The sequence below is a fragment of the Accipiter gentilis genome, chromosome 24 (assembly GCF_929443795.1).
Source record: "Accipiter gentilis chromosome 24, bAccGen1.1, whole genome shotgun sequence".
NCBI lineage: Eukaryota > Metazoa > Chordata > Aves > Accipitriformes > Accipitridae > Astur > Astur gentilis.
This window is the reverse complement of record NC_064903.1, coordinates 746,495-770,363: the sequence shown is the minus strand read 5'-3', so window position 1 is coordinate 770,363 and position 23,869 is coordinate 746,495. Positions and strand designations below refer to the sequence as shown.

At 50.1% G+C, this 23,869-nt stretch overlaps 1 protein-coding gene across 2 annotated transcripts; it reads right to left on the bottom strand.

The window, feature by feature from the left end:
* Positions 1-942: 942 nt before the first annotated feature.
* Positions 943-23,530, bottom strand: OCRL (OCRL inositol polyphosphate-5-phosphatase). 2 transcript variants are annotated; one of them, XM_049828249.1, is made up of 24 exons: positions 23,426-23,530; positions 23,223-23,302; positions 22,350-22,429; positions 21,407-21,445; positions 20,618-20,728; positions 20,431-20,526; positions 19,908-20,028; positions 19,658-19,819; positions 18,984-19,085; positions 18,383-18,497; positions 16,419-16,535; positions 16,080-16,267; positions 14,401-14,512; positions 13,178-13,287; positions 12,046-12,181; positions 10,990-11,100; positions 10,522-10,687; positions 10,067-10,302; positions 6,640-6,663; positions 4,123-4,242; positions 3,812-3,896; positions 3,144-3,271; positions 2,189-2,300; positions 943-2,072 (listed from the first exon to the last, which is right to left on the bottom strand). In XM_049828249.1, the coding sequence occupies exons 1-24, from the start codon at positions 23,456-23,458 to the stop codon at positions 1,948-1,950; spliced, it is 2,709 nt and encodes a 902-aa protein (XP_049684206.1). In that variant the 5' UTR covers positions 23,459-23,530; the 3' UTR covers positions 943-1,947. The 2 variants fall into 2 exon arrangements, with proteins under 2 accessions (XP_049684206.1, XP_049684207.1); XM_049828250.1 differs by lacking the exon at positions 6,640-6,663.
* Positions 23,531-23,869: the final 339 nt, after the last annotated feature.

Below are 23,869 nucleotides of genomic sequence, written 5' to 3'. Positions count from 1 at the left end.
CCACGGGCATCGCTGCTCAGGCCTCCAAAAGCCCCGTGCGACACGCTGGCACCGGCCCGCTGCTGCGCTCCCTCTCCCAGGCCCTGCTCTGTGCCGACTCCCCTGGCTGCACCATTCCCGGTGCAGCATGTGCCAGGCCACTCTGCCGAACAGCCAAGCGGCGCTGGGCTGCGCATTGCCTGCGTGTCAGAAGCCTGCAAGCTGCTGCTTGGGAGCAGGAGCTAAACCAGCACAAACCAGAGGAAGGGAAACCTCTGCTGCTGTCCTCCGGCTCTGCCCGGCATGCTGCCAGGGTGGTGGTGATGATGGGAGAGGCCGAGGAAGAACTCGGCTGCATTTGGAAGGCTCCAGTCCCCTAGACAGAGCCCCGGAGCCGCAGGCAGGGAGGTCGGCGGAGCCGAGCCGCAGCTCTGCGTCACGGGATGCTGCGGCCCAGCAGCAGCCACCCCCAGGCCGCACGGCGCGGAGCTACGTGAGGGACGGCAGGCTCGGTGTGAGCACCCGGCACAGCCCTGCAATACCTTGCACAACGGAGGTTTATTTGGAACGAACAGTTTCCCAATAAATTATGTAATTTAAAAATTTTAAAGAAAATAACCAAAAAAAAGAAAAAAAAATAAAGAGCCACAAGGTAGGGGAGCCCCCAGCAGCTCAGCCTGTGCATGGGCACCACAGAGACACAGGGACACCCACGGGCTGAGCACAGGCACCAGTGGGGGCTCTGGGACCACAGCCCCCCACACACCCCACGTCTCTGGCAGTGGCCTCCCTCAGCCGAGGCCACACAGCCCCTGGCCCGAGCAGGCAGGACTCTGCTTAGTGTTTCCATGGGACAAGCCTCCCTCTTGCAGCCATCAGTTGCCAGCCCCCAGGGGTGCCCCCTCCCCAGCTGTGTGACCCTGGCACTACAGCCCACCCACCCCCCCCCCCCCCCCATCCAGCACAACACCCCCCACATGCCCCCCAGCTGCACCTCTGGGCCCTGGGCTGGAGTTCTGGCTCATTCCCCCCTGCCCCAGCCTTTACCTGCTGGCAGCACCTCAGGGGTCCAACACCAACACAGTCACCCAGCCCCAGTCTTACCCCCGTGGCTCTGCAAGCAGGGCTGGAAGGGACAGGATCTTGTGCCTGCTCCGTGCCACGCACAGGGACAGCTCACAGCCCTGCCTGACCCAGGGCCCTCCAAGTCACCCACCATCCCGTGTGTCCCAGAAGGAAGCTGGGGCACAGGGGAAAAGGAGAGAGAGCAAGGCCCAGGTGACAAGGGCAGAAGGCTGTGAGTGCAGGGAGAGACCTGTGTGCCAGAGCCCTACCCCCCAGGAAGGAGGGAAGAGGCCAAATGTCCAGATAACCTTCCTGTGACAGATACAGTCCAGCTTTCAGAGCACAGTGATAGGGCATCAGGGTTGACTGTGCTGCGTGGCAGAGGGTGACACATGCCCAACACCAGTCTGGGGCAGAGCACGGGGCTCTCGCCAGTACAGTCAGTACACACCAACACACGTGCCTCGCAGCCACAGGGACACAGCGTGCAGGCTGAGCACCAGCCAGCCATGCCATGACCCTCCAAAAGCACCGGCAGTCTCCACCCTTCCCTGCGCTGGCTCCAGGGAGACAAGGGTGAAAAGGAGAGAAGCATGACTCGGGGAACTGGTGACACTGCCATGGGATGATCGGGCCGCTGGCACAGTGCTTGGGTATCAACAGATCCACCCAGCTCCCAGGGAGAAAGCAGGAGGCTCTTGTCGTGGATGGCAGTGCAATGAGTGTGCAGGTCCTCTGCAGCATAGGGTACAGCGGTGGGAAGGAGAGGGGAACACATCCCTTCCAACTGTAAACACGGCACTTGGAGTAGCTTAGAGCCTTTTACCCTTCTGGAGCTGTCAGAAGCCCAGCCTCAGCGCAAGGCTGGTGGCATAGGCCTCCGCTTTGGCACACGGGCAGGAGTCACTCCTCATCCCCAGCAAGCAGGAAGCTGTAGAGGAAGTTGATGGCACGCTGGCGGTCCTGCTGAGTCTGCTTTGCCATCAGGTTGGGTGGAGGGCGCAGGAGGAGGCTGGAGAACAAGGCGGCTGCAGAGGCAGGCAAAATCAGTTACTGGTCAGGAACTGAGACCTTGAAAGGTGCCAGGAAGGGGTTATGTTTCAGTGAGGGCAGTAGGCATAGAGCAAAGAAACAACACGCTTACCGATCATGGCGACACTGACGTTGTTGTCTTCTGAGTATCTGAGCAGCTCTCGGAGGAACGACATTAGGTACCGAAATACACTGCGATGGCAACGAGGCAGCTGAAAAATCACCTGCAGAGAAAACAGAGACAGGAAACTCTCCCAGCCCACGTCGCTGCAGCCTGGGCACGCTGTGGCACTCTGGACTCCAGACGGGCAGCTTTCCCCCTTCTGCTGCCTTGAGGCCACTGCGTGACCACTGGTGCGAGCCACAGGTCCAGAAAGCAAGCAATAAGCCACCAGCTGTAGCCTAGTGCTGATGGCACTAGTGGGCTTTGGCTCCTGGTAACACTGCCTCTAGGACAACTGTGTCACCAGGCAAAAACTACAGCTGCCCTGGGACTGCTTCCTGCTCATTTCCAGTCAGATCCCAGCTCTTACCCCATGGCTGCACAGCAGCAGCATGAGGACCAGGACAAGAGGTTTCCCGATGCCAGTACTGAAAATGTGCCCCAAAACTTCTTCCTCTGCCCAAGGACATGCTTGGCCTTGCTTGCTGCCCCACCAGATATTTTTAAGAGCCACTCAGTCATAGTCCTTAAGGGAAGCACAGGAACTGCAGCTCTGAGCAGGTGTTTAAGCCCTTGAGACCAGCAGAGGCTCTTCCACTCCCCAGGGCTGCTATTCCCCAAGTGCTCAGGGTGACACAGGGCACACTTGGGGTCTCTTTGGAAGCCACCAGGACTGCTGGGAGACACTGCAGTGCCGACCCTGGGGCAGGAAAGCACTGCCAGAGCACGCAGACCATTCTGCCCACTATAAAGAACATCCAAGTGCCTGTTCCCAAAGCCCCTCACCAGCTCACAGGAAGGGAGTGGGACCCAGCAAGCCCCAGGACCAAGGCAGGGGTCGCAGCTGCAGGCAGAGCTGCCCTGAGCCTGCAGCAAGCAGATGGAGACAGAGGCAGCACCATACCTGTCGGCACAGCCGGCTGTTGTGTGACCAGTCGAGGCACCGCTGGTACAGCTCGTAGCAGATCACGGGCTCTGGTAGAGCCTCCAGGAAGATGAGGAGTGCTTCAGCCACGGAGTGGTTACTGCCCGCTGGATGGCTGGGAATCAAGGGGTATGCTGAGCAGATGGACCACCTCCCTCCCCAGTCTGCTCCCTGCTTTTCCTCCTTCCCACTTGCTTAAGTCTCCGCTTCCTCCTTGCAGGTCTTCCAAGTTCTCTGCCTGCCTAACTGATGCCTGACACCACAGCCCTCCTCCTCCACTGTTGTCCCCCATCCATGGAAAATGCTGTTCCATCCACCCTGCACTGGGTCTGCCCACCCTCTATCCCCACAAAAGTCCTCTGTTCCATTAGACCCTTCTCCAGATCATGCTCCCTAGTGTCCACCCTCATCAGCTCTTGTGCTTGGCACAGCTTTGCAGAAGCTTCCAGAGCTCTGGCCCTGTGGCTGCTTTAGCCAGCATACATTCAGCTTCAAGAGAGGTTATCTCAGGGGGAGACAGAGGGGAGCCAACCCCCCAGCAGGTATCCTGCCAGCTAAAGGTCACAGACAAGCTCTCCTGAGAGGGAGCTCTCCCAGCAGAGCTGAGATCCAGCAGGCTCCTGGGAAGTCAGGCACAGCAAGGATACGGATTGTCTCAGGGATACTGGTGTCCAGGCAGTCAATGATCTGCTCCAACTCTTCTTGCATACCTGGAGTCTGGAACAGGTCTTCCTGCCAAAAACAGCACAGGGATGGACAAAATCACCTTCCTCACAAAGGCTGAGGCACATAGTGACAGCGGGGGTGAAAGCTGGTACCCCTGGCCAGTGCCTCAAGCACAGGGGAAAAGCCCTGCCCGATAAATACCAAACTGGAGTTGATCTCCAGGGTGCTAGTGATGAATCAGGTTACCAAGCTCTCCAGAGCTTCCCGGCATGGCAGAGGCCCTCTCCCTCACCTGGTGGCAGGCATGCTTGAACAAGTGGTCCACCAAGAGCCAGATCTCCTTCGGCACCTGCAGTGGCATTCCACTTGCCTCCTCACTATCCAGGGAGCCCATCTGCAGAACGGATTTCTCCTGGTGGCAAAGAGCACACAAGGTTTCAAGGGACTTGATAAAGAAAGCTTGGAGAGGGGAAGAAGCAGGACCCAGGACTCATCTGGCCCTTACTTGCTTTTACAGCACAGAGCCATCGCTCCGTAGGTCCCAGCTCTACTCCCTCCCGCTGCCCCACAGAACAACCTGCCTGGTCCACCATGAGACTGCAGAAGACAGCCTCGGCCACGCTGCAGAGGAGTTCCCCCCCAGCCACACCAGCTCCCACAGGATGGGTCTCTCACTGGCCAAGATGGCCTGTCCAAATCACAACTCCCACCCCACACCCTGCAGCCGACACTCTGGAGGACTGGAGCCTAATGAGTCCATCTGCTGCATCATTAACATTTTCGGTTAAATCCAGCCACCACGCCCTGCTCATCCAGCTGATCTCCTCTGGATACAGAGTCAAGGACATGCCTTTCCCGACTCTTGTGTGTTCTGACCATGTCTGCCCTCTGGGCTCTGAAACGGTCCAGTTTTCTCAAGTTTCTTTCCTCATTTTCCGAAGGAGAGGTCTCTGCTGAACAGACAACCCCGATACCATTGTCACGTTATCCCACTTAATCATGCAAAGCAGCTGACGAGCTCAACTGCTCAGAAATCTCCATTAGAGCAATCTTTAACAGGATCAATGTTTTTTGCTTAGTTTTACTTTCACTTTATGATTGCTCACGATCCTGTGTGCTCCCAAGGAGGAAGCCATGCACAGCTCTCCTGAAGCACGTTCAGCAGAAGCACTCAGCACAAGCAGGAACAGAATCCAAGGACACCACCAGAGAGGAGTGCCACAAACCAGATGCGAAGCACTTCGTTTCAGCTGTCAGCTTACATGACAACTGTGATCACTGTCCCTCTGCAGCACACACAATCACTCTCAGCCAGCTGGGGCTGAGTTTGGCTTCCCCTGGTGCACTCAGAAACACCTCAGGTTGGCACGAGCCCCGCCAGCACAGGCAATAGCTACACTTGCCACACAGCACAATACAGCTTTGCTTTGCCCCGCACACCACTATATTTTACCCAGCTAGCAGACACTGGGTCATGGCTACATGTCTGCCTTGATCATCCAAGCACACAGGGAAGGTTTGGAAGCAGCATGTTAGGCAAGCGCGTTACAGCTTTCCTCCAAGAGGGAAAAGGTGAGAGCTGTGGACCCTCTTTGAGAGCTAAGGGCTCTTCAACAGAAAATCCCCAAGCCAGGGCATCACAGCACTGGAGCTGAGCGCCAGAGCAGCACTCGACTCTGCCAGACTGCCCTTGGCACGACTTGGAGAGCTGCGGAGACCCCCAAGGCAGGAGCCCCCAGCTGCTTAGAGCAAAGGAGGAGGAGAAGGCTCAGGGCTTCTCAGGGCAGAGGAGGAGGCAGCGGCGGCGCTGGGCCTTCGCTTTTCCTTGTGCATTGGCCAGGCACCGAGCGCCCTCTCCTGCCACGCGCGAGGAAGGGAAGGCACGTCCGTGTCCTCTGCGGGAAGATGCTCTGCAGAAGGATGGTCCCACAGGGCAGGCACCAAACTCCTCCCTTCCCCTCTGCTAGGAAGGAGCTTTATCTGGTTCAACAGCCGAGTTCAATCGTCTCTTGGAGAGAGGACATCCATTCCCTCTCTGTTTTACCCTGTCACTGCACTGACAGCCTGGAGAGGGACAAGTCACCCAGCCCAGGAAGCCTGCACAGAGCCAGCTCAAACAAGTTGCCAAACGTCTGAGCGGGCACAGGGAGAGCAGGAACAACGCTGCCACACACACCCCAGCATCTCCCACTTGCTCTTTGAATGACAGATTTGACTTGCTTGGCCTCCAGCGCAGAGCACAAGTGCAAAGAAAAGCAGCGATCCTGCTCAGGCATCGGTGGCTACAAGAGCCAGCAGCCCAAGCTCTGCTGCTCGAGGAAGCAGAGAAACATCTGTCTCCTATGCAAGGCCCTCCCTTGGCCTCCATAAGGACACAACAAGATGAAAAGAGCAAAAGACTTCAGTTTTCTAATTCAGCCCTCTCCTCACATGTCTGAAGAGGGTGCTATGGTCAACCCCACCTTATGTGCATGGTTAGAGCTAATTCAGGTATGTCAGAGGTTGGCAGTCTTTTCTGGAAATACCTATCATTGCTCCTAGGATCAGGAGCGTATTTTTTTTTCCCCAAAGCAAATTTGGTGAGCTTTACGCAGCTCAGATAGGCTGGCCCCATTTTGGCTATGGGGTCACTTTGTGCTCCTACATGTTCTCATCTAAGCCCACAGCTGTGCTAAGAGGCTTTGCTGGAACAAGCGCTCCCTCTGCACCCACCTCCCCTTCCCTCTTCAGCAGAAAACAAGGGAAAAACTCTCATTCTTTACAAACAAGTCATTGAGAAGCAGACTTCCTCAGCAATTGCTTGCGTTACCTTTTCTAAGAAGCTGTCTTCTCCCTGAGAGTAGTGGGAAAGAGAGAAGAGGAAAAAGTATCGTTAAGAGAGAAAATGCACTCTCAGATTAAGCAGAAACCTAATTTGCATTACAAGAACCCACTGAATGCCAGGTCCTTCACACATTTTGCTGACATGGCCAAAATTAAACCTGTGGTGAGAGATTTGCCTGCCAATTAGCAAAAATCCTGCTCACATGATACACAACCTTGTCAGGATTTCTACAAACTCCTCAAAGGGGCCTTGCAGCAGCACTACCTAGCAAACAGCCAGACCACAGGCCAGATGAGAGGTGTCCACCAGGCAGAAGTTCCCCTTCTTGAATCTTCCCGGTCACAAGTAAATATCCCTGTGTTATTTCAGCCATCTTCCCTTGTGACCAGGCCAGAGATAAAACATTCACTAGGCTAAATCTGTATTTCTGAGCGTGTGGCAGCTGTGGAGCTAACAGGCCCCCTAAGCAGCTTTGTATATAGTCAGGGAAATGAGTGTTTGTGCTCAAAACCCCAGGCTGCTCGTCTGTCTCAACCTAATAGCATTAACACACTGCAAGGAGGAGCATGCCAAAGCCCCCTCCAGGCTGCATGTCCAATCCCTCAGGCGATCCTGAGACACAGCATCCGTTTACCAGTGCAGTGCAGGCTGGCAGTGTAAGCTACTGTTTAGTGGAGTCCACAGGAGGAAACAGAAGCAGGTTGCCCAAGCTGAGTTTTGGCAGATCAGCCTTTCAGGGTAGGAGCATTCAAGGGCTGAGCTGGAAACATAGCTGCAGCTGCCACAGCACAGGGCATGCCTGGGAGGGAGCAGCATCTCAGACTCCCCTGCAACTTCTGCAGAGCCTGCTTCCTTTGGAGGCTCACTGAGTTTTAACACAGCCACAACAGACCGGCCTCTTGCAGAGAACAGCTTGCTCCAAACACGAGCTGGCGCAGGTTTCTTCTTCCAAGGCACAGGGGGAGGGACCGCAGTCACAGGTTTGGGATGCCAGATAGCCACGCTGCACGGGAGAGGCTCGTTTCATAACTGGGTGAGTCATCTCAACAGTCTCACTACCACCTACCTGACTGCTTGCCCTGCTGTTCACCTCTCTTCCTGTAGTGTTCAGCACGATTAGCTTTGTGAGACTAACCTGCTCCTGACAAAGATCCTTCAAGAGGATTTTTAAAGTCCACAGTAGGATCCCAAGAAAAAATAGGATGAGACACTAATACTGAAATCCCAAAGGCGAGATGCTCAAGTGTCAGCAGCTTCTCCCAGGAGAACTAGGAGAGTCGTTTTCAAACAAGCTCCCACCTACACTTTACTATCCTGCATCAAACTGCCTCTTAGACCCTTACTGACCTGCATTCTCCACATCTCTCTCTGCTGAAGACAACAGATACAGTCTAGCCAGACTGAGAAAAATGCTTGATGCAGTGAATGACAAGCCCTAACACTACATAAGTGCAGGAGGGAAACTGGTTCTTAACACACAAACACACTGCCTTCCTTGCACACAGTCTAAATGTCAGCTAATTACACATAACTGGACCAAAACGCTTCTGGGCTGCAGAGTGGTTAGCACATGCACCACTTTCCCTTCCAGGAAGTGCTCAGCTTGTCCCGTCTCCAAGAATTTCTCAACTCACAGGCATGATCAAAACCGAAAGACCTAAAATAGCTCTAACATGACAGTAGCTTTATAATCTAAGCAACTAAATTTTGCTTTGGGCTGTTACACATCGTATTCCTTGAGTTTGCTTAACACATTCCGATTGAAGTACTGCAGTCACACTGACCTCACTGACACAAGAGGCTGTTTCTTTGCTTCAGATACTGGGACAGGGTGTTCTTCTCCAATTGTTTTGCTTCCTGCACTTCTATATGTTTCACTGAATAACAGAAGAAGGAAACCTATAGGTAAAGGAAGCAGAAGCAGCCTCAAAGTACTCTTAGAAAAGTAATAGTGTGCGTCTGTGAGGGCAGAAGCTAGGAGTCTAGGCCTGAATTCCTATTCATCAAGCAAGAAGTCAGTGTTGAGCACTGAGCACAAAAAAGGGGAAAAGCCACCAAGACTGATGAAATGCTCCAGACCAAGTTCAACACTTTTCTAGAACAAGACTGACTTTCAGTTGAATCCTGAAAAGTATGAGAAGCCTGAGGCCTGGATTAGCTGCTAGAATTGAGGCGGCAAACACTGTATCTTGCCACCTAGATTCTGCTTAGCCTGATCTTGTGATTATAAAAATCAAAATTCTGGTATAAAAACCTTTCTGTACGTTGGGCCTGTGAGAAAAGCAGACACCTGGAACAAAAAGTGGGAACGGGAAGAGGCAGCAAGAGGCATGGTGCAACTGCTAAAGGGAAGAGAAAGAAGTGTAAGCAGATGGGAGTGGAAGCTGTCAAATCCACAGATGTGAAAAAGCAGCAGATCACTGGACAACAAAAAATGCATATAGGGCTGAGACTGCAAGATACGAGAAGAGAGAAAAGGTATCACATGTCAGAGAGACTAAAAGAACTGGGCTAATCTTTCAGGTGAACAAAAAAGAAGTTTAGTTTTCCCCGCTAAACAAGAATGGGTTGGTAGACAAACTCAGGAACTGTTAAACCTCACTGAAGCAAGGCCAGGAAAGGCCATCAGAAGAGAGGAATGAACACAGGCTGAGAACAAGAATTAAGATCCCCCAAATGGGGCTTAATCTCAGAAACAGCCATGAGACACCAAAAAGACAAAAGGTGACTAGGGCACAATTGCACCCCCTCACACGCACACAAGTAGCTTCAGAAGGACGGATATTGATGCTAGGGGCCAGTGAAGCTGGGGGAGAGGAACAGTTATCTCTGCACCGCAGAAGAGGTTGCTCACTGTGGTTGGTGTGAGAAGAACTGGCCAGAGAGGCTGCTAGACTGGCCATTTGCTGAGCTGTGCTCATCAGCACACCTAACAGCATCAAAGTCCTTTCTTCAGTCCTCCTGCTTCTGCTTGCTCCTTCCCGAGCAGTGCGAATGCCGCAAGTGTCCAGAAGAAAAAGAATCCTGGGGCCCTTGTCACTGTAGAAGCAGGCTAGGCACCTCGGAGGAGAGCATTTCAATCGTACCTCTTACGACACACCAGTGCCACCCAGCTGAGCCTGCCAGCACCAACATGACAGTAACACAAAACAGAAGGTGCTGGGATCACTTTTTTGTCCTACCAAACAATATTTAGAACCTACTCAGAAATAGGGCATAAAGTACAGGCTGTCAAAAGCCACTGGTTGTGGTGGACAGAAATAATACAAGAGCACCTCAAGCTCTGGAAAAAGTAAATCAGAGACAGCACAGCTGACCCAAGCTGAAGGCATTACTCCTGCTTTTAGGAGCAAACAGAAGGGAATATGCTCTCTCCCTCTTAAAAGAGCTGCTCCAGAATGTTGTTACTCACCAGGTCAATGAGTTTGGTGACTGGAACTTCTCGGATCGGTCGTCTCATTCGGCATAAGGCCTCCAGGGAGGTGCCAAAGCAGCTGGGCAGGTATGTCCCACTGATAGTAAGGAAATAGTCCTTCCCTCGGTCCAAGTGAAGGACAAGAATATCCTCAATTTTATCCTCACCAGAGTTCAGAAGGGTTACTGAGTCCTTACTGACGTACACGTCCAGGGAGATGTCTGTGCTCTCATCTGCAACAGACATGAGCTCTCAGGAACACACAGGCACTCTCCAAAAGGGATCACAAGAACAAACATACAGTGGCAGGGACAAAGGCCACAAAACTGAGAAGACAAACAGACAAGGATGATGGCAAGAAATGTGAAACACGGGAAAGATGGGAAGGACTGAATGGAGATGGTGTGGCAGTCTACATCAATACACGCTGTAGAAACCGTGGTAAAACTCACCTGGCTCCAAGTAACCTTCACAAGGCTCAGCCCGAAGCCATGGCTTACAGTAGTGGCTATCATTGAGCTTTGGGATGAAGGAGAAGTGACAGGTGACCTGCCCATTATTGGTGATCTGGAACTTCTGCTTCTGCAGCTGACGGAACTTCACATTCTCAAACTCAAACTGCAGAGCAAAGAGAAAACAAGTCACGTTAGTGGCCACAACGGGACACACAGCTAGGCACCCAGACTCTGCAGTGGCAACCCATGACTGAGAAGCGCCCACACAATGCAGAACTCCTAACAGAAGACCTGCCGAGAAGCCAAGACAAGATGTCCCTTCTAATCCAATTCCTGATCATAAGAGAATGGATAAAGTTCAATTTCTTATAATCCAATTTACTGAATCAGTCTTTAAAAGTAGTTCTAGCACTTCTAAGGCTGCTGTGTTTGGGAAGTGGACAGTGATTCAGGTTTCATCCTCACTTCTCTCCTGCTTAGCTCCAGCGAAGGAAGAAAGTCATTCTCCATTCTGTCCATTATACGAACGATGTCTTCAAACAACTTCCGATACTTCTGCTCATCCACAACCTTTACCTGTGGAAGATCAGAAAACACTCAGCGAAGTTCCTGACCAGCTTCACAAGAACTCCTTTTCACTTCTGCAGTTTGCTCATGACAATTATTTCCCTAAGCACTTGCTACATGCAGCTGAGAGGCTAAGAGAATTAGCATGCATGGGTGCACCTTCAAGCCGCATGTGCAACTTTATGCGCATTTTACGCCTACAGATGTTGCTAGGGTCTTTCTGGCCACTGATGACACTACTGGGAGATTACTAGGGGTGATCTCTGTGGGAGAGCATCGGCATCCCACAGCATTACTCATGATTCTCCAAAGAAAGAGGAGAAAGGCTCTTCTTTAAGGAGACTTGAGCTACCCAGGGAGGAGGATGCAGCAAAAATGGACATGGACTGTCTCTATTCAGTAAGCTAGTAAACCCAAATCTGCTGCCAGACATTCGCCAAAGAAATTCAGATGTGAAACAGTGACACACTCTCTTAACTCATCAGAGGCAACATTGCAACAGCAGGTACAACTATTTACAGGTTTCTGCTACGTCTCTTTGCAGAGGAGAGAAAACAGTAGCTTACCCATTCTACTACTAGATATCATGGGTTATACCTCAGAAGCTAAGCAGCATCATTAAAGCAGTCAACAGGAATGTCTTTCTATTTACAACATGACCACTCCTGCTTGGGTAAACTCCGGCAATCACCTGCGTTATTGTGGCATAACACTGTCCCAGTGCTACACAGCTAAGCTGTGCTGCACATGAAGATCACAGCTGCTGAGTTGTTTGCTGAGCAGAGGCTGGCACAGCTGCCAAAAAGCAGCTCACCTACACAGTGGACACACCTTATTTTTATTTACTCTGTCCTCTTGCAACAGCATTAGCAGAGGTGCCTTGACTATATACCCACCTCCCGAAGGAATGCATGATAATATTGTGATTCTACCCTAGCATATAAAAAAAGTTACCCCGATGCGGAAAAGCGCGCTGACTGGCTTGTGGTCACTAGTCTTCAGGTCCATGTGACTGCAATAACGGAGCTGATTTATGTTCCCTCCTCTCCAAAGGATTCGATCACACCACGCTGGCACACGACACTTTCCACTACGAAGAAAAACAGGTTACTAGGGAAATCCAACAATCCTAATAAACCATCCAAGCTGTTTCTCTTCCCAGCCAGGCTGCTCCCTCCACCCCCGCTGTCAATGACCGTATCACCAGTGATGAGATGAACTCCTATCACTTCCCTCAACTTGAATACTACGTTATTTCTTCTGCTCTCTTCCCCTTTCCCTATACAGTAGATAAAATTCCCATCCTTTCCAGCATCAGGAAACAAAACAACCTCAAACAAGACTGTTTCCACAGCCTGAAGCCATGTGTACTGTGACCCAAGCTGCACTAGTTTCTTTTGCTGCCAGATCTTTCTGCCCACTACAATCTGATCCATCGCTTATTGTTTCCACTATGGAAAGTCTACTCAGCTATTACTATTATGTTACAAAGTCTGAATCCTGGGTTATCCTTCTCCAGATTAACTACTGTGCTGATTCATAAACATGGGCAGAGTAAAATCCAATTGCTATATGGTTTGAAACTCCTTCTTGGGAGTTTCTCCATTTTAGAGCAAGCTTCTGCAGCAGATGCATAAATGCCTGTGGGAGGCACCAAGCGGAGAGCAGCAAGCAGGAACCACTGCTGCTATCGCAGCGTAGCCACCCCTGCGGGTGTGCAAGTCAGGGGACAGGATGACTCAGAGAATGCATTTCCTTCTCTCTTCAATCCCTTTTATATACCGTTTGTCTGTTCCTGATAGCAGAAAAAACCCTCCAGTACAGGGCCACCTGTGAGTTCACGCTTTACCTGCTTTCATCTATTGGAATCAGCAGCAACTGAGGTTTAAGGCATATGCCTGGTCAACATATACAGGGTCTGCTTATTTCAGAAAGTAGGGGAAAGGAGGGAGTACAAACTTGTCTGTCCACTCCAGCCATCACCATAACACTGAGAGGTACCTCCAGGTCTAGGAAGGGAAGTCAAGTTTTGTGAGAAAGTGCTTTTTATGTCACAGGTAAACATGTCCATCGGCAGCCGATTTACCTGGAGTCCCAGCGATCTGTTTTAGAGTCATATTTATATGTGGGGATGAATTTAATTTCTCCCTCGGTGAAATCTGCAAATGCTTTCTTCTGAGTGCGCTGAATATTCAGCTAAAGCAGACAAAGAACACTTTTTCAAAAAACCCAACAGAACAAACAAACCACTCTAAATACCACCCCCCACCCCCACCCCCAGCAGAGTGTCAGAGAACAGATCTATAGGCAGAGCAATTGCAACCTGTGGCCATGGGATTCACCAGACATCCCCCAAACTGCCTCTCAGACCTTATACCTTTAACAAAGGTAAAAATTCAACACATCAGTGGAATGTTTTCTAAACAGACTGAATACAAATTGGCACAGTGCTGCTTACCAGACCATGCAGCAGAGAGCATAAAACAACAGTTAAGGGAAATATTAATTGCTCCACTTGTGCTAAATGCCTTCATTAGTTTTCAGGCTTAAGCATCACCATCATTAATATTTCACTGCCAATCATTTTAGGAAAAGCCTCCAGGAGTGCATTTGCCTGACAACCTGACACTACCTTCCTTTTCTCATTTACTCTTCTGAAAAATTTCCTAGTTGTTCTCCTCATAAAAATCTAAGCTACAGTTGTTTTCTGCATGAAGCTCCACAGTACAACAGAAATAAGCTACAGAACAGAATCAATCAGATTTACTGTTAAATTGTGTGTCAGAGATGATATTACACTATTTCCGTTCATGTTTCACAGGTACAATCCTTCATCATAAAGGCACATCTGGTGCTGTCTTGGTTTTCAGTGTGCTGCAAAGAAATGCTGAGCGGGGAAGACTACAGCACAGAATTTAGGTCAAACTGGCTGAGCAGAGAGCCTTGGCTACAAGTGCTGGTCTCCAAATCAATACCTCTTCCAGAACACTGATTACAGCAGCTTTTGTTGCCGTTACAAATTCCTACGTTCTAGCTTGTGGTTTGTACGTAAGAAAGAACTCTTCCAATGAGATGCAGAGATACTTCTATGGTAATTGCCCGAATCATCCAGTTAACCCTAGTATAATGTACAATCTATTTTTGTTTAGGGGGTTGATGTCACCAGGACACCCAGAGTGCTCTCTGTCTAAGGTCTAGTGTCTATGCCTACAGACACTTATTGCAGAGGGTCTGCCAGCTCCTCACAAGCGCATCTTAAACGAAGATGACCTCACAAGTACGGAGAAAACATAAGCGGAGTTCACTGACCTGGTCGTATGTCAGCAACTTCTGAAGATCATTCTTAGTGATAAGACTTTTCACTTCACTGGCATCAGGGAGACAAAGCCTGTAGTTCAAGTCTCCTAGCCAGATGACAACACTGAAAACAAAGACAAACATGGAAAAGAAAAGCCAGGAGTTAGTATTGCAGGCTGCACAGGGAAGAACTGGTGTAGGAGAATAGATGGAGGAGGTGGTTGCTAGTGATTAAGGTTGAGACATGTGGAAGACAAAAGGAGACATGACAGATCGAGTCTGACAGCAGAAATTTCTAGTGGCAGCAGATACTACAGTATAAGTCCATCTCCTTTGGAATCCCACATGGGATTGAACACTTAGTTTAATGGGAGATACTTAAGTTTGCCTCAGTCTGAAGAAAGCCTGAGAATACCACCAACTCTCCATTGAAGTAAAACCAGTGTATCTCACCACACTTCATAACCTCTCAAGCTACACAAGATCCCTCTAGTATTCAGGCTCTTCTTATGTACAGAAGAGGGCAATGACAGAGCTCGTTAAGCAGACCCTGCTTGTCAACCAGTTAGGCAGGCTGATACACATGTATCTGTGTGCTCATAGCTCGTGTGATACCATGGTTTTACCAGTTCGTTTTCCACCGCCTTTCTTTCAGCCAGATCAGGCTGCTACTGTGTACTCTACTTAGCAAAGACTGACTAATGCAGAATTGGCAAAAGCAGAGTTAGGTTCCTGTTGAGTTTACGACCCCAAGAATGTTATTGTCCTATCTCACCCATCTGCCATACCTCATCAGCACCTGCTCTTACTTTGCTCCTCTCTGGGCTTTCAAACAGACCTATAGCCTTCTCATTACCAGCAGCTAAAGAAACACTTGTGGTATTCACTCTTTACTCCATAAAGGTTTCATTCAAAGATTAAAATCCAAACCCCTCTCTAGTATCAAAGCTCTTCCTATTTATAGTCAAACCTCAAAATTTCCATCAGTGGATTATCAAGGATAATCTAATATTTGAAGTTTTTTCTGTACTAATCCACTCTACATTTTATTTTCAGTTTTTAAATGGTTTAAATTTAACTGTTAACTACAGAATTATTAATCATTTGTATCAGGTTTAAGAAAACTTAATTTATATGCTTTGTTGTACACACATTTGAATTTGATTTGGATTATTCAGCACCACTGTCACCTCATTAAAAATAATAATAATTAAAAAAATAATAATCAAGTATTGCCTGGACATCATCCAATTAATTTAAAAAGAAACTGAAACAGCAATTGTAAGCACTTGCTACTCAAAAAGCCTAAACAGCATAGCCTCTGCCCATCCTGCTATCCCTTTTCTTCCCCTATACATACTCCCATCTCCCATCACAAAAAAACCCCCTCAGTTTCTTCAAGCCCTGCAATGTTCAGCCATTGACTCAGGAACGGTGCCTGCTGGAATGGAAGTATTACACACAACATGCAAGGAAAGGGCCATTAGAGACAGGTTGCACAGGTCACTGCAGTGAGAAGGTGACCACATAGTTTGACTGCAGGAGCTGTAGCACACCATCAGCCTTGGCATTTTCAGTTATATTATTAAGCCAGAAAACTTATCTGCACAAAATCTCTCGTTGCTGTGATCCTGTCTTGATTTGGATTATTCAACACCACTTCAAAAGGGAAAACAGCAAAATAAACTTACTCGTGTTTCATGATGTTGAGCTGAGGTAGACTATCATCAGGGGTTACAAAACTCATGCGAGCACAGATATCCTTATAATCCTGATTTCGCCGCTCGAAGTCCTCCACGTGAGCAGCGAGGTGGGAATTGACAATGCAGAAGGTTGTGTTGTGGAACACGAACCTCACCGCCACACCACCCTTGTTGCCCTGGGGAGAGCAGGTGTCAGTGGTCGTTAGAGAAGGCAGCAGGTGAAGCACCAGGGAGGAGACAGGGATGGCACAGACAGGTGAACAAAACCAGACTGTGCCATTTCTTGCATGGATACACGGAAGCAACAAACTGGTCTCCATGACTCACCATCTTTCCCATGATTCCCGTGCCCACAGACTCCGTCATGATCTCTCTGATATTGCTCAGCTGATCCTTCTTAGCAAATATAAGCAACATCATCCCAACTAGACGGACCATTTGCACCTGCAAAAATAAAGCGGATCCCAAGTTCCCAGAAAGGCAGTGGAAATGCAGTTCTGATTTGCCTGCTCTGTCTGATGTTCTGCTTCTCTGGCTCTCCCTGTTCCTCATCATGTTTTGTACTCAATCCCTGGTTGCAACACCACCCAAAGGACCTCCTGTCCCAAAGCAAGGTTCTGGAGACAATCTATCATCCCCCAGTAGCCATCAGCTGTGCTGAGCTCACTACATTCCCCACTCTGGTGCTTCCCTACAAACAGGGCTGTCTTGTGAGGTAACAGAAACTTAACTAACACATAGCAGATCTGTTTGTGAAGTCTCAGCCTTGTTGTAGAACAACCAGAGGAAGATATTGAGTGCTCTAGGTAGGCATGTCGCAGACAGCTGCTGGCTATGGCCGTCAGTGAGGGCTGCAGGTCCAGCTGGGAGTCAGTGCTCACCTTTGCTTACTCAGAACTACAGCAAGCCAGTGACATGCGCTAGAGGGGAATGGACAGAAAAGTTCTTAATTCCCAAGGCAAACATGCCTGACACAAGGGGTATCAAAAGGCAGCCATCTCTGAGCTATACAAACTGCTTTTCAGAAAACACTTGTTCTCTAATGCAAAGAGTCTCCTTCTGCAGGTAAGAGGTTCTCCTCTACTGTAGAGCTCAACCCACAGGTGTTAACACAGTGCTGACACACACCATCCCAGCAGGGATCTCGGGTCTGCCGCTGATTCTTTTACACATGCTAAGTCAATGCACTTCCCAGTCTATGACCTCCCTGTACCTTCAAAACAGTGGGGTCACAACTCTGAAAGCCAGCAACAAGGCATAATCTTCTTAAGCACACTCTATACGCTCACTTTAGAGGCACAAAAACATTAAGATGTGTTGGGATTAAGTCTACTTAGTGAGGGCAGAAGCTGAAATCAGAGAATTCCACCAGAAGAGCCCAAGTACTCAGTCCACTTGCAGGAGTGGAATTTGCATGTAACCACAAGTCTTATCTACGTTTTCAGCCACTTTCCCCTGCCTGCAGCCACATCCTGTTCTCTCCCTTTCACAAGGGTGGGGGAAATTCACCTAAAACTCAAGCAAAGCAAAGGGACAGGAACATGAGCCTCTCTGCAGTTCAGGTCACGACCCCTGACTCCCTCTTAATGAATCTTGGTTCAGCAAGGTGCTCCGTTTTCCTACTGTGACTACCTATAACACGTGCCACTGAGCTCAAGTCAAAGCAAGCAGGGCAGGGGTGTGACAGTGAACACATGGGCTAAGGAGGAAGGTGAAACCAGTTAATGTATTTAAGGGCTGGTACCTACAGCAGAAAGGTTTGCTACAACAGAGATAAAATATAATGGCTTGCTCTAAACCAGACAGAATAAAGTCCTGCTGCCACAACTGAAGCAATTCTGTCCCAAGGTAGCAGCCTCTGGAAGATTTCACTTCATAAATTATCCCATTCCTCCAAGGTAAAGCTATTCATTTAATTTACCAGCTCAAGACACACCTTGCTTCTATAGTACAAGGGTGAGAGGGTAACACAAATAAAGAATTTGAACCCACTGCTATGATTCTATTGAACATACTACTTCCCTGACACCTACCTCATATTTTATGAGGTTACTTTGATCCCCATCTTGATAAACTTCTGCTTCAAAGTACAATGTATCCCTACAACTGTGGGGCAGAAATAGACTCTCCAGATTTAACACATGCACAGGTATACACATGCCAAGCACACACCCTTTGTTTCTCCAGTCACCACTCTTTGGGTCAGGTGAGGCAAGGGGAAGCACATTTCTCTTTTCCTTCCAATCATGCCAACTCTATGACAAGACCCCACAACACTGAACAGAACTCACTTTCTTATACTTAGCCTGAGGGTGCAGGGACTTCTCCACAGCAGCCAGCCACTCTTGCTCCTTTGCTGAATCAAAGTAGAAAAAAGCCTCGGTGCTAAGATCCAGCTCCTGGAACCTAAAAAACCATGCCAATTTAGCACATCCCACCTCTCCTACAGATCACCCTCTTTCTGCAGAAAGGTCCAATGTGAAGCCTCTAGCAACAACTCTTCTTTGGAAGAGAAGGTCCTTATTCCCACTTGCTAAATAACGCAGCAGAATTTCACCACAGTGCTTCTGAAACCCTACTGCAATACGCTCCAGCAACCGTCTCTCCGAGATGTATTACTTCAGGTGGAGGACTACCAGAGAGCTCTGTGGATGCCTCAGGGAAAACCTATTCTGTTATGTCATGCCAGCCTCTTTTAACCCGATACTCTGTCTCATCCAAATGGCTCTTTCCCCTCTTTCCCCTCAGACAGCTCTTCTGAGACACAGCTCAGCTTTGTGGAACCTCTGAGAACATGACAGGAACTTAAAACAAAAGACAGTCCACCAGTATCCAAGCAAGAGCAACAAGAAACCTAGCACCTTAAGTAAGTATGATGTCACTGCTACTCACCCGATGCAATAAAAGTCTGGAGCCTCTGTGTCACACACCAGCCAGGGTTCCAAACCGCTGTCTGGAGACTGCCCATTCACATTCCACGTTCCCACAAAAAATCTACAACACAAAAGCAGCTGAACTGTTAGAAAACACAATAACAACCACATCAGCCCAGTCTCTCTAGTGCACACACAGCAGCATTCAAGCTGGGAGCAGACATGACACACAAGCTGTCCATGGGCAGGGCCATGCCAACTATGGGGTAACTGAAAATTCTTCTAGGCTTGGCTCATTTTCAGTGACAATCATCTTGGGAATTTTGCAGAATGCTACAAAACTGAAGACATTTCACCGGGGCCAGCAAGCACCTGGCTCTTTCAAGATCATGTCATGCAGGGCAACACTAAGACAGTGTGGTGGGATGGCTGCCTTTATCCTCCTTCTGCCCAACTGCTTCAGTCTTACTTAAGGGTCAAGAGATCTGACATACATAGGGAAAAAGATGCAAAAGGAGAAGCTGCACCGCAGGCACTTATTGACTTTCAAGTCTGCATCGATCCTCATTTAGCCACCCAAGCTGGCCACACATCAGCAGTTGTCAGATTTCAAACCTGGGCTAGATTTGAGTTCACAGAAGAGATTAAACAGCTTTGTCTCTACATACACCGTTCCACAGTCACAGCTCTAACCTGAAGTTGTGGAGGTTGACGTATGCCTTCTCTCTCTTGGCAAGCACATGTTTGATGAGGCCTTCTCTTTGGCCCGACTGGGTGCTGGGCAAAAACATTTTGCGCATAGTGTTTGTCACTTTTGGCTGGTCTCTGGATGTACCCTCTTTCTCTCGGTAAAATCTAGGAAGGAAGCAAGAGCAGAATTAAAACTGGTTCTGCTGTCTAGGAAGAGAAGGAAAAAAGGGAACAGATTCACCATGTAACTTACTGCCTATTTTGAGGCACAGGAGGAGGTGGGGGTTCCCGGCGAGATCCCATTTGGTGGTTTTGCATGTTTCTTTTCTCTTCTAGGCTTAGAGTGTTGAAGTCATCCTCAAACCCCAGGGCTCCTATAATGAAAAAACCAAGCACAATACCCTGAGAAACCATTTAAAACAGCTCAGCTCAAGAAGGAAAAAATGTAACTCCACAGAAAGTGAAAAAGCAAATGATAATAGCAATATATCAACTCTGCTGACTTGGGGAACGAGAGAAAGGGGTACTAACCACAAGCCAAGGCAGGAGGGAGCTTAACATACACAAACCAAGGCACCAGGCAGAAGACAGCACTCAAGAAGGAAGGAATGGTCCAGGGCAACAGACTCCGAGGACCGATATGTTTTATTTTGTGCAGGGTGAAGTGGGGCAGAGGCCAGACTGCCAAGTGCAGGGTCAGACACAGCTCCCTGTCCCCAAGTGCCCCGTTACTGTACAGATCACAGAGTGTACAAAGGTGACAGTCAGTTCAGTACCTGAAGAAGAGGCCTGCGATAGACCTGGGAGGTTCTTCTCTACCTGATGCCAGCTGGCTGAGTCCTTAGATTCAGGAAGAGAAGCTTTCAGGTGGGCTGGAAAAAAAAAAATTAAAAAAAAATAATCAGCCCTGTCAAACTGCTGGCAGTCAGAGGATTTCACAAACACAACTACAGCTCTGCTTACCTTCCTGTATGCTCTGCACTTCTGAAAGGAATCCTAAGCAACGCTCCTCATCAGGGATTTCAAAGAGCCGTTCTGCTGTCTCATCACCTTGTATACGGACCTTACAGCCTGCTTCAGGCATAAACACAGACTCACAGAGTCAATCAAGGCTGGTTCACAGATATTATGCCCTGAGAGTGACCAGGCTTTCTAGGTATCCTTTGAGCTCATCAGCGAAAGCCAACTTCCAGCTACTGTTTCCGATGGAAATCTGCACCTAAGCTAGTTTCCCTGTGCTTCTGAGATCCACCTCCCTGCTTGGGGTATTATCAGTCATGTTTTCCTTGTTTTAGGAATACTTCTCCCTACTGCGATCTCACAGAGAAGGGCTCTAAAAGTAGTAAGAAAAATTTCTTGAAAAGGAAAGCAGAACTGGTGACTAGAGAGAGCGTTGTCAACACTGAAAAAGGCAGATGGTAACCTAGGCTCAAGTACAGGTCAAAGAAATGGAAGGGAGATGAGAATGGTTCAAACTGCAATGCAGGGCCTTGAGAAAAGATTTAAGAAGTTAAAGTTTGACCAATTGCCAATACTTCAATCTGGGCATTTAAGACCATGTCTGTCATGACTGACTGAAAGAGCCAGACAACAACATTAGGGGAAATACAGTCCCTGCTTGATCAAAAGACAAACACAAAGCATGGAGTAAGATTATGAAGTAATAGGTAAAATAAGCATGCGTCAGTGCCCAACAGGCAGCCTGTTTCCTGAAAGGAGCTTTAGCCGCGCGACTGCAGTTATAAAACTTACTGTTTGTAGCTATATCAATCAGTAGAGTTTCTTCTGCCTCTGGAAAAGAGAAAAACAGGATCAAGAGAGTTCACACTGAATGCTGCAGCAATTGAGGACTCAAAAAAGCATGCTGCCTGCTACTAGCCACAAAAGAGCCCTAACAAAGTAACAAACGGCTTTAAGTTATGTCTGTACTATTAATAATGGCCCAGGTAGAAAGAACGGTCATATCTGGACAGTCATTTCCCACAGTCAAAGTGCTACAGGGGAGACTCCTAATAGTCAGAGTTCTCACACACCTGGATGGTTTGTTCCACATCAGTGTAGCTGCTTTGGGAAAGACCAACCCGACAATGAACTTCAGAGCCTGTCGACACAGCAAATATGATGGGCAGAACCACACTGAATTACACAGAAGGGTATAAGCTAACCCAGGAAAAGGTGCTTTTATTCCTGAACAAGCATTTGCTCCAGGGACATACACTGCTATTTAAGTTCTTTCAAGACAAGGCCTAAAGCTCTTTCCCATTCCATGGGTGGCCGTTTGGACTTGACAGCTTGCCAGACCTTACAGAAGTTTCAATCTAAACAGGCAGGAATCAGACTAAAGCTTCCAACTCTTGCCATTATGGAGAAGACAGACAGGCAGACATCAGCAGACAGCAAATTTCAGCCATTGCAGGCAGGCACTGAACAGGCTGGCTCTGCATGGTGCCGAGCCCACCACTCATTTGAACTGGCCAAGTTCCTCACAACTGTGTGCTGACATAGAAAGACTATCCACTCGCAGGAGGAAGAAGCAGGATTCCATAAACTGCAAGTTTTAGTTTCACGGGGAAGCATTCAGTCTATAAGGGTGCTCAGGAGACAGGTCAATAAATGCCACTAAATTTGGGTTTTGCCGATAAACAGCAGCAGATTCCTGCCACCGCAAGAGAGCCCACGCCAGAAGAGTCAGTACCTTGTACGCATTTAAAGCGGCTGTTGATAGGAATATAATCCGGATCGGAGTTTCCTTTCTCCTGTGAATGGATAACTATCCTGGAGACAGAAAAAAGGCTTGTAAAAACACTGAAACATCTGCCTCCTTAAACACTGACAAAGGTTAATACGGTCACGAGAGCTGTATTTACAGAGAAATGCAATGTTTGAATTCTGTTGCTGGGGATAGAAGAGAAAGGGAAAAAAAGCTCAGAGCCACGCAGGATGTGGGTGCACGGGGTGAGAAAGTAAGCGCCGTCCAACTTTCACTGCTGCAAGGCAGTCCCAGCGTGAGGGTGGCAGTGGCTCTGGCTCCTCGGAGAAACCCAGAGGAGCAGGGGAACGGCACGGGAACACGCAGCTAGAAAGCAAGCTTCTCATCTCCCCGTTCGCAGGACGCCGTCTCCCACGGCGTAGGGAGAACGCCGTGGGAAGGGAGGGCCGCCAGAACCCGCTCTGCCTTCCGGCCCCTCTCCGAACACAGCAGCTCAACAGCTTCTACGTTTCCCGGGACAGTCGCAGCGGCCGTGGCCAGCCCGGTAGAGGCTTGGCGACCCGGGGGAGAGGGGCTCGGCGGCGGTGGAAGAGAAAAGAGCCGTTCCGGGACAAGGCTCCCCCCGCACAGCCCCAGCCCCCCGCAGCGGCAGTACCGGCCTGACTCACCGGCACAAGCGGCCAGACCAGCCGGGCTGGCGGCACCTCCCGCCCGGCAGGCAACCGGGCCCGGCCCGGGCCGGGCCCTGCCGTCCCGCTACCGGGACGAGCAACCCAGACCCGAGCTGCCGCCCCCCCCCCCCCCGCGCAGGCGCGGCCGTTGAGCGGCCGCCAGCCCCCGCCGCGGCCCGGCACTCACCCGTAGCGGCCGCTCCGCCGGCCCAGGCTCAGCACGCACGGCTCCCGCCGTCCAGCCCGCACCTCCGTGCCGGTGACGCTCTGCGCCACAGCTAAGGAAACCGCCGCCGAACTGCCCTCCTCCTCCTCCTCCTCCTCCTCTACCCCCACCTGCCCGGTCCCTCCCAGCCCTCCCCGGCCCCGGGGCACAGTCCCGGCGGATACGAGGAGGCCCCAGGCCGCGGCGGGCGGCTCCATGGCGGCGCCTCGGTCTCCCGGCGACTTACGCGCTGATCACCGGCGCGGCGCAGAGAGGCGCCCGCCACCCCCCACACTGCCCCCTGCCGGCGGGGGGACCGCCCCACCCGCGTCGGTGATGGCGGGGGCGTGCCCGGGGCGGGGCCGTACCGGGGGAGGCGGGGCTCCGGGGAACAGGTGGTGCAGCACGGGGCGGGGGACGACGACTGCGGGCCCACCAGGTGCTCCGCACATGGCGGGGGGGACACACGGGGACACGGGACGGGTGCCGGTCCCTCGTGTTCCCGCCCCCAGGAAAAGGCACGGGCAAAGAGGGGCGGCCACCGGCAGCAGCGCGGCCCCGCCCTTCCCAGGGAGGCCCCGCCTTTCCCCGGCGCTGATTGGCTGCGGGCCCCCTCATTTGCCTAACCC

Coding starts and splice junctions, on each gene's coding strand:
- OCRL (XM_049828249.1), bottom strand. CDS start 23,458: ATGGAGCCGCCCGCCGCGGCCTGGGGCCTCCTC. Junction 13,288..14,400: donor AGTTGCTGACATACGACCAG/GTCAGTGAACTC, acceptor TGTCTGCTTTAG/CTGAATATTCAGCGCACTCA. Junction 10,303..10,521: donor TGAAGGTTACTTGGAGCCAG/GTGAGTTTTACC, acceptor TGTCTGTTGCAG/ATGAGAGCACAGACATCTCC.